General features: G+C 43.5%; 1 protein-coding gene across 6 annotated transcripts in view; it reads left to right on the forward strand.

The window, feature by feature from the left end:
* Window positions 1–13,084, forward strand: part of MTUS1 (microtubule associated scaffold protein 1) — a 126,135-nt gene that overhangs the window by 54,356 nt on the left and 58,695 nt on the right. The window contains exon 1 of one of the 6 annotated variants that reach the window (XM_051966320.1): window positions 8,313–8,790. The exons of the other annotated variants lie outside the window; for them this stretch is intronic. Within the exon in view, the coding sequence (XP_051822280.1) occupies window positions 8,601–8,790 (190 nt within the window). The 5' untranslated portion in view covers window positions 8,313–8,600. Of the gene's footprint in view, window positions 1–8,312; window positions 8,791–13,084 lie in introns of those variants that run through there. 6 annotated transcript variants of the gene reach the window in all.

Raw genomic sequence — 13,084 nt, forward strand, 5'->3', positions numbered from 1 at the left:
TTAAATGCTTTTGTTTGGGTTTGAGGCTTGCATGATCAGGCAGTGGTGGCCGCTGGATGGGGGCTCCGGACTTGATTTGCATAAATGGTGATTCTGCACAGCCACAGAACTGGGATATGAGCAGGGATAGCAACTACCTTAGGGAGGAGCAGCTGGGTCTCATCACAGTAGACTAGGTGAGGCTGCCTCTATGCTAATATTTGGAGAGCTCTGAGACTTTCTCTTTCTCTCTCCCAGGCTATATCCTAGGTCATCGCAAACCTCCTGCCATTCCAGGCCTTTCCCTAAAGAATGTAGGAGGCAGAAGCCAAGCCCATGATGCTGAGACTAAAGTGTTTGTGTGTGTGTGTGTGTAAAAGCACTCAGTGAGTTCTTGGAATGGATGAATCATTAAATTTTAATGTAGAAAACAAGGGAGGGGCATTCAGGAGTGGTTTAGTTCTTGGCTTTAACTTCTAAGCTCAGTAACCATTGCCCAACTCCTTTTAAAGGCCCATAATAAAGGCCTCACTCCAATATTAAGACCATTGTTAACTTAATTGAGATTTCTGACTAATTATTAAGACATTTTGTTCTTAATTTGCTTATAGTTTCTCCTTTTCTTTGAAAAAAAAAACCCAAAGAATAAAATGGATTCTGAAATAGCTAATGGTTATGTTATGCAAAATAATGTAAATATAAAATATCTATTCCTGACCCAGTTAGGTTTTTCTTTCCTCTCTTGATGTATTTAAAAAAAAAAACTTAGGTAAACATGGGATCTTATGACTGTAGGATTTGGAACAGGAAAAGAGCTTTAGAAATCACCTTGTTTAAGCTCCCTATTTTAGATGAGGATATTGAGACCCAGAGAAAGAATAGTGACTTGTCTAAGAACAGAAAACTAAAAATGGCAGAAGCCTATATTTGACCCCAGTCCTTTAACCACAGACCAGATCTCTTTCCCTAGAAAAGTAAAATTGAAGAATTTCAGGGATGGCCGTGTCCTCAGGAATCAGTGAATTAAATGTAAAAAACAATCTTTTAAGTGACCATGCACTTGAAAACTTTCAGTAATGTTGAAAATACCTGTTACTTAGTCCACAAGGATTTGTGGGTAAAAAAAGGTCTTTATATCTCACATAAGCACTAAAGTTACCAAATACATATTGGACACAGGACAGTCTTTCAGGGCTATAAACAAATGCATGTCAGCTCATCTCCCCTTCTCAAGAAAGAGACCTCAGTTTGAGCTTCTGATTGGGGCAACTCCTGGCATTACGGTTAAATCCTTTTTTCTAAAAGGGGTCCCTGAGGGTGCCATTTTGTGATTTAGCCTCCCTTTCCTGTTGGACCTGCACGTTCCAAACACTGACTTTGTTGCCCAGGGAGGATACTCTATAATAGAGGTGTCACAATATTTCCAAATGCCTGAACCAGATTTAAATGTAATTGAGAAATATGTAGCAAAATAAAACTACAACAAAATAGATATCAGTTTAAAACCAAATCAGTTTGTGATCTTATCTACAGATTAATGACCTCTACACGCTTTCTATTTAAGAATTGTTTGGATTATTCTCTCTTTCTTCCATGAAACATACTACATGTGTCAGGAAAATACACTTCAATTCATGAATTTTCCAATTTAGATAACCTTGAATTTGGGGCTAAGTGAGCACGACTGCTTCTGCAAGAGATCTTTGTGTTGTGGTTGCTTATTAGAGCTCCTGTTCAGATAAGGAACATAGCAGAAAGGCAGGAGGTGACTGTGATCTTGGGATCCAGATCTCCCCTCTGAGGCCATTTGAGATGTTTTTTAATTGTTTTCAATGTTCTTCTGTTATCCATCACCATTAATGATTCTTGCTTCTTTTGCCCCCATACAGGGCCCTAGTCATGGGGCCACATGTCTGTGCAAAAAGCTGAGTCCACAAGCTCCCTAAGTAGGAAAGCCCAAATCCTAGTGGGAGAAAGCCACACTGACAGGTTCTGCTGAAGTCGAAAACCCAATGGGCATCTTCAGAATAGGATGAATGGATGGATCTGTCTGTGTTTTGTTTGTATGATTCTCGTCTTGCTTGACCTCAGTTTCCAAGAGTTACTTAGATTAAGCCCCTCTCAGTGTATGGTCCATGCCATGCCCTTGTTGGTTAATGGCTATGACCATACCACGGGAGAGGTGGAGTAGATGGAGTTTAAGGGAGAAGGAAGACTAACCCTCTAACCAGGAGCCAGGGGAGCAGGTAGAAGTCGGGCCTGGTGAGAAGAGGACCAGACTGCTTTCCGACAGACCCAAACGTTGGGCAGTGTGGTGCACGCGGAGACAAAGTGATGAACGCTCCTCCGAGGATGCGGGCAGCTTCCCTGACTTGTTGAGCCTTGCCACCCTGGGAAGGCAGCTCTGCCCTCCCAGGCCTACCTAACAGGTTGGGGAAAGAGGGGGATGACTCATGGTGGTTTAGATAACTGTCACTTGGTTAGTATACCTGCCAGAAAACGTGGAAAGAGATTCTGCACCTGGCATGTGGAGGAGTAGATCGGGTAATAATTAATGAGTGATGACTCTGTGCTGGGCATTGAGGGGGACCTCTTTATGGGATACAAACCTTGTCCTCAAGGAACACATTTATTCTAGTTGGGGGAATAAGACTGGGACCTATAAAAGGCAAAGAAGGAATCAAAACTAACAATGATGTTGAAATGTAGGGAGATAGGAAGGTACTGAAGGACTTGTTCCAGCCTGGGAGTGCCTGGGGTGCTGAGGTTTGTTTGTGTTGTAGATTGGAGCAGTTATAGTTTGGGCCTGAGTGTAGCAGGCTGCAAGTCCAGGCCGGCTCCGAGTAAGATTCAGCAGGGGTCTCCTCCTTGGCCAGGGCTGCCGTGCATGTGCAGCAGGGTGGTTTGGGACGGAGGAGGCTCCATCGCCACTGTTGACCCCGTGTTCCTACCAGATCCTATCATTGTGGTGCTGTCCCACTTCCAGCCCAGTCCAAAGGATGCATTCACGGACTTTCATTTAGCTCCTTAAATTGTGAAACGTAGTTTTGTGAAAGGTAGGCTTGATATCCAGCAAAGGGTGGGAAGAGGAATCTACTGGCAGCTAGGAAGAAGGAAAGAATGAGGGGGGCACTGGGAGGTGATCACTAAAAGCAGAGGAAGGCTTGGAGGACTGAAGAAGTAAAGTCGGGCAGCCTGCATTCTGACCTCGATCTGTCCTTTAAACAAAACAGGGGCTGACCCAATGGAGTAAATCTTTATTTACCCAGTTGTGTGATAATCAGAGAATCCCATTTTGGGGACTGAAAGATGGGGCGGTATATTTGTCAGCCCACCTCCGACCCCATCACATGTGTGGGAGCCAGTGTTAGAAAGCTGGCTAATTTCTGGGCCTCCTAGGGACTGTCCCTAGATACGGGAACCTGCCTGCTTGCTGGGGACAGCCTTCGGCTGCAGGTTGGAGATTTCTTGTTTCAGTTACACAGATTCAGCCGAGCTGCTGTTTACTGACACTGGGGGCTTGTAGCTGATTTCTTGGCAGAAATTGACAGTGTCTCCTCTTGAAAGATTGCTAGTCCACCCCTGCTGTCTAAAAGCTACTCTAGGAAATGACTAATCAATCATCTTTGCTCCTGACTTCCTTCTTCCCCCCTTCCCTCCCCTTCCTCCCCAGACCCTGCCTCTGGCTGCCCTCCTCCCTCCAGACCCTGCCTCTGGCTGCCCTCCTCCCCCCGGACCCTGCCTCTGGCTGCCCTCCTCCCCCCCGGACCCTGCCTCTGGCTGCCCGCCTCCCCCCCGGACCCTGCCTCTGGCTGCCCGCCTCCCCCCCGGACCCTGCCTCTGGCTGCCCTCCTCCCCCCCGGACCCTGCCTCTGGCTGCCCTCCTCCCCCCCGGACCCTGCCTCTGGCTGCCCTCCTCCCCCCCGGACCCTGCCTCTGGCTGCCCTCCTTTAATCTCATCCCTCCAGACTCCCTCTATGCCAGAGGTACGGTCTTCAAGAAGGAAGGAATAGATGGAGAGCACAGAGAGTGCTTGGGAGGTGGCACTAGGAGGCTTGCTCGGGACTACGGCCCAGAATGGCCCAGTGTGAGGTATAGGGAGGGAGCTGGGGCTCTCTAAAGAGGGGGATGTCACATAGATGAGCATTGCTTCCTGCTGAGGATTAGCCACTGAGCAGGTAGCCTGGGTTAATGGCAGGCACAGTAGGCTGATGGATGACTCTTAATGGTCTAGTGCCCCCTCGTGGCAGGGCCCCAGCCCCACCCAGCATTGACATCTGCTTGTCTCCAGTCCTGCAGGGCAGATGCTGTTTGTTATGTAGAATGTGAAGGCTTTAGGAACCAGCATTGGGTGAGAGAGGAAATAAATGGTTGGTAATTGGGGAAAATGTTTTTAAAAATCCATTTAAACTTCAACAGCATCTGTGCTAGCAATGTGAGCCTTGTTCCAGGATCCCAGCCTTGGAGCTAGGGGGAACATGGGGGCCCCTCAATTTACAGCATAGGAGACTGAGGCTCAGCGAAAATGTTGAACAGGCTCATTTGGCCAGTACTCTTCCTTGTGGCTCCTGAAATAGCAGTGGGAGGCCTGCATCCTCTGTCCTTTCACTTCCCTCCCAGGCTTCCTTCCCAAATGTTTTTAACAGTTCTTTTGAGATATAACTTTGTCCTGAAAGAACCTTATAATTCAGTCAGAGCTAGGGTAGGCAAGGGATCACTTGGGCTTCCAACTTGATCTAAATGGCAGCTCTAGCCCTAGGGTCCTATGATCCCATGGGAGTTTGAGCTTAAAAAGCCCAAGGCCTTCCTGGCAACCTTTACTTGGATTTGTGAAACGTTTTTAATGTTCTCTAAATGATAGACATTCTTATTTTTCTGGCCTTCATAAATGCATTTTATTTTGGAGAAAAATGCATACAATTTCTTTTTTTTTTTAAATTTGCATGATGTTTTTATTATATGTTTATTTTTTTAATTAAAGCCTTTTATTTTCAAAATTTATACATGGATAATTTTCAGCACTCACCCTTACAAAACCTTGTATTCCAATTTTTTCCCCTCCTTTCTTCCACCTCTTCCCCCATCTGGCAAATAATCCAATATATGTTAAACATGTGCAATTCTTCTATACATATTTCCACAAATATCATGCTGTACAAGAAAAATTAGATAAAAAGGAAAAAAAAAGAAAGAAAACAAAATATGAGCAAACAACAAAAAGAGTGAAAATACTATGTTGTGAGCCATACTCAGTTCCCACGGTCCCCTCTCTGAGTTCAGATAGTTCTCTCTATCACAAGATCATTGAAATTGGCTTGAACCATCTCATTGTTGATGAGAGTCATGTCCATCAGAATTGATCATTTTATAATCTTGTTGCTGGGCACATAATATCTAAGATATAAATATTGAAAGAATATTTGCCTTTCAGACAGAAGATCTAATGTTGCTTCTAAGACCATTATCATGTATCCTTCTAGAATATGGGAGGGTGAGCACCCATTTAGGGGAGTATGACATCCTGTGGTGAAGGAATTTTTAAAAGGTACTGGGATGTGAACAGGAAGATTTATTTATCATTTCTGATAACATTCAAGTTCAAGAAAACATTCTAGTTGGGAGTGTAAACAAGATCAGAAATATAAGAAGATAAATGCTTGTGTCCTATGTTTAGGGTACTCTGAATCGACTCTATTGAGTGAACTCTGCACCCTATAAAATGATTAAACACACACACACACACACCACACACACACACACACACACACTTTATAGAACTTCTTAAAGCCCAAACAATCACTGTATGTTAGAAATTGGAATCCTGCTTCTTCTGCTTGAAGGCTGGCTCTCCAGCCTCTATATCAGATTGCCTCAAAAATCATTGATGTTTAACTTAACAAGCATTTTTTAATTGTTTGTTCTGAATTTAGTAAATGTTCCCCTCCAAAAAAAACTATGTATACATCCAAAGGAGAAAAAAGCATTAGATGTGAACCCATGACTATTATGTTTAATTTGCTTTTCTTAAAGCAAATTTGGCCTTCTCCCTAAACTTTTCTGTCCCACTCTGTAAATTTTAAAGTTGTTTCAATGACCCTTTTTCTTTCTTTCTTTTTTTTTTTGCAACACTAAAAACCATCCAGTTTTTATGACTTAATAATAACCGTTACATTCATCAATCAAGAAGCATTTTTCAAGTGTCTTTTATATGCTAGGCACTGTGCTAACAAAGAAAAGCCAACGACATAACATGGTTATCCATTATCAGATCTTTATCAAAGATGCTTTCTGCAAACAATTCTTCCAGTTAACATTTCATTACCAATTTTAACAGTATTGGTTTTATAATGCAAAACTAGTTCAATTTCATATAATCAAAATTATCCATTATCTCTTCTGTGATTCCCTTCATCCCTTATTTGATCATAAACTCCTCCCATGTTCATTGAACCAAAAAGTATTTTCTCTTCAGTTAGTCTCATTTTTTTTATGCTGTGACCTTTTCTATCTAGGTTATGTGTCCATTTGAAGCTTATTGTGAAATATGATGTGAAGCTTGATCTTTACCTACTTTCTGCCAGGCTGTTTCCCAACAATTTTTGTTAAATAGTGAATCCTAATGGCTAAAGTCTTTGGGTTTATCCAATCCTGGGCTATTATACTCATTTGACTTCTCTGTTTTTTGTACCTAATATATTCCATTGATTGTTAAGGCAATATCAATAAGTTTGATTACTGCTCTTTCATATATCTGGTACTACTAGATACCCTTTCTTGCCATTTCTCTTACAAAGTTTAATATTTTGAATCTGAAGATGAGTTTTCTTGTTTTTCCCTAACTCTAAAGTAATCCATTAATCAGCATGGTATTTATTTTTAGGTAGTATTTAGGTAGTTTTGGCATTTTAAGTAGTGACTGGCATTTTTATTATATTGTCACAGCCCAACCATATTCAGTTAATATCAGTCCACCTATTTAGGTCTATCTTTATTTGGAAAGTGTTCATAGTCATATTTACATATTTTCTGCGTATGTCTTGATAGGTGGATTCCTAGGTATTTTTTACATTCTTTACTTGTTTTGAAGTTTCTTTTTCTATTTCTTCCTGTTGGGTTTTGCTAATAATACTTAGAAAGAAGGTGATTTGCATGAATTTATTTTATATCCTTCTGCATTGCTGAAGTTATTGTTTTGTCTAGTTTGTGCCTGCTGGTTTTAGTTACATATTAAAGAAACACTCATGTATGCCTGCACTTTCATATTTTTTAGTAACAGAAATGGTGTTGCATGTTGGTCAAAGCTTTGTTTACTCGTGTGCATCTGTTATTTTACTCCCTCTTCTTTCTTCCATAAGGTTAAAGTATTTTGAAAGAATCACGTGACTTTGTATTATTAATATGATCTATTATGTTCATAGTTTTCCTAACATTGATTCCTGGTGTAAATCAATCCTGGGTGGAGAAATGAAGATGGAAATAACAGTTCTTTGTGGAGGGGAAGGGAGAGAGAGAGAAGAAGTACACAAGGAAATTAGGTATACGGCAGGAAAGGCTTTGTTCATCTAGGATACCTGATCTGTGTTTGAAGGATGCTGGGGATAACACACTAGACAGGCTTCAGGAGGGATGCTTGGGGAGTGGAGCGTTGAAGAAGCTTCTGATGCATTGGGGAAAACCTGCTGATTGGATTGCATTTGAGCAATCCCTAGAGAGATCTTATTTGAATGAAATGCTCCTAGCATAGTCTCTCTGTGTCTTAAGATCTTTTTGGGGACTTGTATAGAGAAGGTGTCTAATAAATGCTGGCTAAGTTGAGTTAGATTTAATTTGCCCTCTGTTCCCCCAAAGATAATAGTCATAGAATTGAAACCCTAAGGTTATGTATGGCACATTGGGAATTTTTACATCAGGTAGCAAAAGGAGCACTATAGAAGGGGTTAAAATGGATTATCATTAAGTTTTTCTCCTTAAGGATATTTCTCCAGGGGTGTAGTTGAATCTGTGGTGATATAAGCTATGACATAGGATGAATTGCCTATGTTATTCGTGTATGTGTACTTGTGTGTGTGTATGTGTGACTTGAATAAGACAAACCTTGTTAAGCTAAGGCGACTTGATATGCAGGACTTGTGCTGTGTGTGCTGCCTTTGGGCCCCCCCTCCTAGATCCTTCCCCCTCCCTATTCCTCCAGGCTGCATCAGTTAGAGGCTGATGGCACTTTGACATTAGGGGCCAGGCTCCGGCCGTGGACGAGGTATTTGGGAGCCAGCCTTTCTCATGGAGAAGCTGACAGCCATGTTGACTCTGCCATTCTCTTTCCGTGCCGTAACCGGAGCTCCAAAGGAGGTTGTAAGATGCTTTGTGTTCTTCGCTGCCTCTCATCAAAGGGGTTTCCCACAGAGCCCTCCGAACCGCCGGCTGTGGAGATGCCCTCCAGAGGCAGGCTCCGCATCCCCATCCCAGATCCTGTCCTCTGCCTCCTCACTGTTTGATCTTGCATACCTTGGAGCAAGCTGACAGATGTGCCCCCCCTCCTAATTCACTCAGAGCGTGCAGAAGGAGTGGGAGCGAGTGAACATGGCTGCAGCTCACCAGGCTTGAGCTAGCTCCGATCCTTTTAAATGACCGGACCCGGAGGATTTCGAAGCTGCACAGAAACGGAGGTTTCTTCCCGAGTTTTCATCAATTCCACCCTGACCCCTCCGGCCGAGTCTCAGCGACACTATGATATCACCTTACTGACCTTGCTGGTGGTGGGCTCCTACAGCCTTTGTTTGGCGCCTTTGTTAGCCGCCTTTACGGGAAGAAGAAGTAGGTCACTGACTTCTGCTTTGGTTTTCCTTTTGTCCTGTTGTGTCCTGTGGTGTTGTGTTTTCTGAGAGTGTCCTAAGGGTTACGGCAGTGTGGTCCTCAGAGGGAGCTGGGGGTGCGGTCCAGGTGAGGGGAAGATAGTTCCTGAAGGCTTTTTGGAGGGAGGTATTGCTGGGAAGTTGGAGATGGGCATCTTGGTGTGGGCAGGGCTGGTGGGGAAGGAGAGCTTTAGGGTCTTGGTCATGCATTCCGTGGAATTCCCCACAAACCTGGGCTATCTCCCCAAAGGGGTATCAGATGGGCTTTAAATCCCAAGGGAAAAGAGAAGATGGAAAAATAAATAAATTTTGTGTGTAATTATGTTGGGGGAGAGAGAAAAGAGCTTACCATTAGAAATAAGTTTGCTTTCTGTCTGTGTGTATATGTGTGTGTGTGTGTCTCTGAGAGGGAGGGAGAGAGAGAGACAGAGGGAGGGAAGGAAGAAAGGAAGGGGAGAGAGGTGGGGAGAGAGAGGGAGATGGAGATGGACACCCCAAGTTATACTTTCTCCTCGTGTCTGGGATGATAAAAGATGAAACTGGGACATTTCTGCTCCCTCCAAGAAAGGTCGTGCTGATAGAGAATTCTGTTTCTGGAGTGGCCGAAAGCTCTGTGAGCAGAGGAGGGGCTGGGGGCTTCTTGCCGAGTCAGCTCATTCCTTTGTTGTGTGAGCCCCTTAGCTGCAGCCTTCAGGACCGGGTCAGGGAAAGCTAGCCAGCTGACTAGTGTAGAGCAGCAGCAGCCTGGATGCTCTAAGGAGATGCTCAGAAGGCTCGGAGGGCTTGAAAGCAAGTGAGGAGGGGGCGTGGGGAGGGCCAGGCAGTGGCAGGAGCCTTTTCCCCTTCAGCTGGCACAGGTCCTTGGACTGCACGGATTTCCCCCTTTGGGACTGGATGGTGCCAGGCGTCTGGGTGTGTAAAAGGTCAAATACAGGGATGAAAAAAGCCTTTAGACCAATTCCAAACTGAAGAAATGGACACAAGGCTGACTCTAGAAGGGCTGGTACTGAGGGGATGTTTGCTTAATGGAGGTTTTATATGAATTCCATTCTGTATGTGTGTGTGAGATATGAGACAGTCAGATTTTCTCAGTGTTACTCAGACCCATCGGAGATTTTTGGAAAATGAGACATGCAAGGACCTCTTTGGGTTCAGAAAACCTTCATTGCCCAATCTGCTTGCAGATTTCTTGGCTTTTAAATAAAATGTTTTTCAATTATTTAATCCAAAAAATGTGCTACTAGGTCATCTGATGTTACCATCACATGTTTAGAAAAAGGATTTGGAAGTATCCAGAGAATTATTAGAACGATCATTACTAGTCTGAGTGTGATTTTAAGGTTCACAGACCACTTTATCTAATAGTGTTATCACTTGATATTCTTGGCCATCCTGTGAGGAAGATGCCAGAGGTACTCGTCCCCATTTTACAGATGGGAAAACTGAGGCTTGTGCTCCTTACATGTGGAAAGATGTAATCAGGAAGCACTGATCCCCAAGTCTTAGCAGGGTTCCTTGGCCCCCAGCAAGCATGACAGGTTGTCCCTGCGGGTCAGGTTTGTCCAGAGTTGATTTCCTCGTTTCTTCCTTTGTCCAATTCCTTTTTGTAAGGCATACCCAGCATCCAGAGCTGTATTTGAATGCGGACCTTCTTGTCTGCAGGCTCAGTGCTCTTGCAAGTATACCATCCAGCTACTTTTAAGGAAAATGATAACTTTGAATCTAGGAGGGTCTTGGAAAATATTGGGACCAAATCTTGGTTTTATAGCTCTTTGTAACTAAGAGAGTTGAGAAGTTTCTCTGGGGTTGCCTGGGTAGGCTAGGTTTTTAAGGTAGGATTTGACCCCAGGGCCTTGGACTGCAGAGCCAGGATAGTTCTTTTAAACTTTCTTCTATGATTGGGCCTCGTGTCCATCCCTGGCCCATGTTGTAACAAAGGAAGGCCTTGAGGAGAGCCCTCACCCCATCTGCCATGCTCACCTGTTTGCCAGAGCCTGCATTGGCCACCCTTGGGTCCTGAGTGCTGGCCTTCTGTTCCTTATCCTGCTTCATTACCACATACGCTTCCTTCCTTCCTTTGCCTCAATCTGTTACTCAAAGCTCAGGAGCCTGCCCCCTCCCATAAAGGACTCGGGTCCAAAGTAAAACTGGGGGAACTTGACCCTCAAAAGAGAGTCAGAACTTTCTCCCCCTTGGGGTCATTGGCCCCACATTCCTAAAAAACATTTATATTAAATTGAGGGATGGCTCATGTTAGCGTCTTCTTTTCTTTTTCTTTTTCTTTTTTTTAAATTATAACTTTTTATTGACAGAACATGTGCCTGCATAATTTTTTTTACAACATTATCCCTTACACTCACTTCTGTTCCGATTTTTCCCTTTCCTCCCTCCACCCCCTCCCCTAGATGGTCTTATACATGTTAAATATGCTATAGTATATCCTAGATACAATATATGTGTAGCATCTTCTTTTCAAGGGATGAATACAGTCCCTTCTGGGTAGTTGCTCAGGGGTGGAGATGAAAGATTTATTTCCTTCTTCACTCACTAAGCATCCTAAGTGCTCCTGGGCAGACACTTAAGTGCGTAACACTTTGTGGGGTTACTGAATGGATGAGAATACTCTTGCATACATGTCTGGGTAGCCACAAGTCCAGAGCTCCTGGAAAGCCTGCTCGGGGCTTGGACACCGGCCCTTAGCTGCACTCCTCCCAGTCATTTCCCTCAAGGGCAGCCTGGTGCTTGAAATCCAGATTCAGATATACCTAGGCAAGAGGTACCCATGTACCCCCTGTAGCTATTGGGGCTAAGGGAGAGAGGGTTGGGAGAAGACTCCACCCCCTCGCCAGAAGTCTGAGGGAGAGCTAGCACCAATTGTGTCCCAAAGCACAGAAAGACCCTGGAAGCTTCCTCCCTCTGTGACACTCTGTGCCACTCACAGAGTAGGTGGCTCAGGCTCCAGTTATAGCGGCGTTCGAGCATCATCCAAAAGCCTCGTGCCCTGGAGCTGCTCCCAGAGCTGTAGTGCCCATGTCTAGCAATCCAACCCAGCCCTGTTACCCCAACATACATATCTTCCCATGGTTCTTAGAGTTCCTTGATAGTCATTACAAAATAGCAACATCCCATTGTGTTCACTTACAGAAGCTTGGTCTTGCTTTTCCAAATCAATGGGCATTCACATTACATTTTTGTTATTTTCAATTCTACTGATAGGAATATACACAGAAACTGTTCTGTCTCTGATCTACCCTAAGACCAGTGGTGAGACACAGTTGTTTTATTTATTTAATGTCAGGTAGTCGGAGTTAAGTATCTCACCCAGGTTAAGTATCCCACAGCAAGTAAATGTCAACTGTCGGAGGCTAGATTTGAATTTCTGTCTCCAGGGTGGATGTTCTATCCATTGCTCTCTACCTAGCTGTCCCAATTGGTGTTTTTTTTTTTAATAATAGTTTTTAATTTTAATTGTTTTTTTAAATGATAGCTTTTTATTTTCAAAATATATGCAAAGATAATTTTCAACATTCACTCTTGCAAAATCTTGGGTTCCATATTTTTCTTCCTCTTTTCCTTTCTTCCTCCCCTAGACAGCAAGTAATCCAATTATGTTAAACATGTGCAATTCTTCCATACATATTTCCACATTTATTATGTGACAAGAAAAATCAGATCTAAAAGAGAAAAAGATAAGAAAAAAAAAAGCAAGCAAACAATAACAAAAAAAGGTGAAAATACAATGTTCCCATACTCCTCTTTCTGGATGCATATGGTTCTCTCCAGCAGAAGTCTATTGGAGTAATACAAGCATTTTAAAAGATGAACCCAGCACCGTTGCCCTGTGATGGACAATGAGAGATACTCAGAAAGATGAGGCTCAGTCCTGCCCACAGGAGCTCGCCATCTTGTTGGGAAGAGAAGATAGCAGATAGTCATGTGTTCCGATAGAATGGAATTCCTGCCCAAGACAGCTGCCAACAGTAGACTCTGAATTCAGACATGGAGAACATACTATTAGCTTAGCAAGTTTTCAGGGATAGATTGAACTTGACCTTGAATGGTCACTAGGATTTCAGTAGGTTATGGTTTTGGTTATGGTTCAAGGGGAACATAGCCATTGGGAATGGATTGATCAAAAGTATATTAAGTTCTTTTTGTGTCAGCTGGGACCTATCCCCTGATAGAGAAAATGAGAATGAGATTCACTGTGATCATGGGACCTTCTCTAAGTTATAACCTCCACAGACATTGCTCCT

The sequence above is a fragment of the Antechinus flavipes genome, chromosome 6, assembly GCF_016432865.1.
Source record: "Antechinus flavipes isolate AdamAnt ecotype Samford, QLD, Australia chromosome 6, AdamAnt_v2, whole genome shotgun sequence".
NCBI lineage: Eukaryota > Metazoa > Chordata > Mammalia > Dasyuromorphia > Dasyuridae > Antechinus > Antechinus flavipes.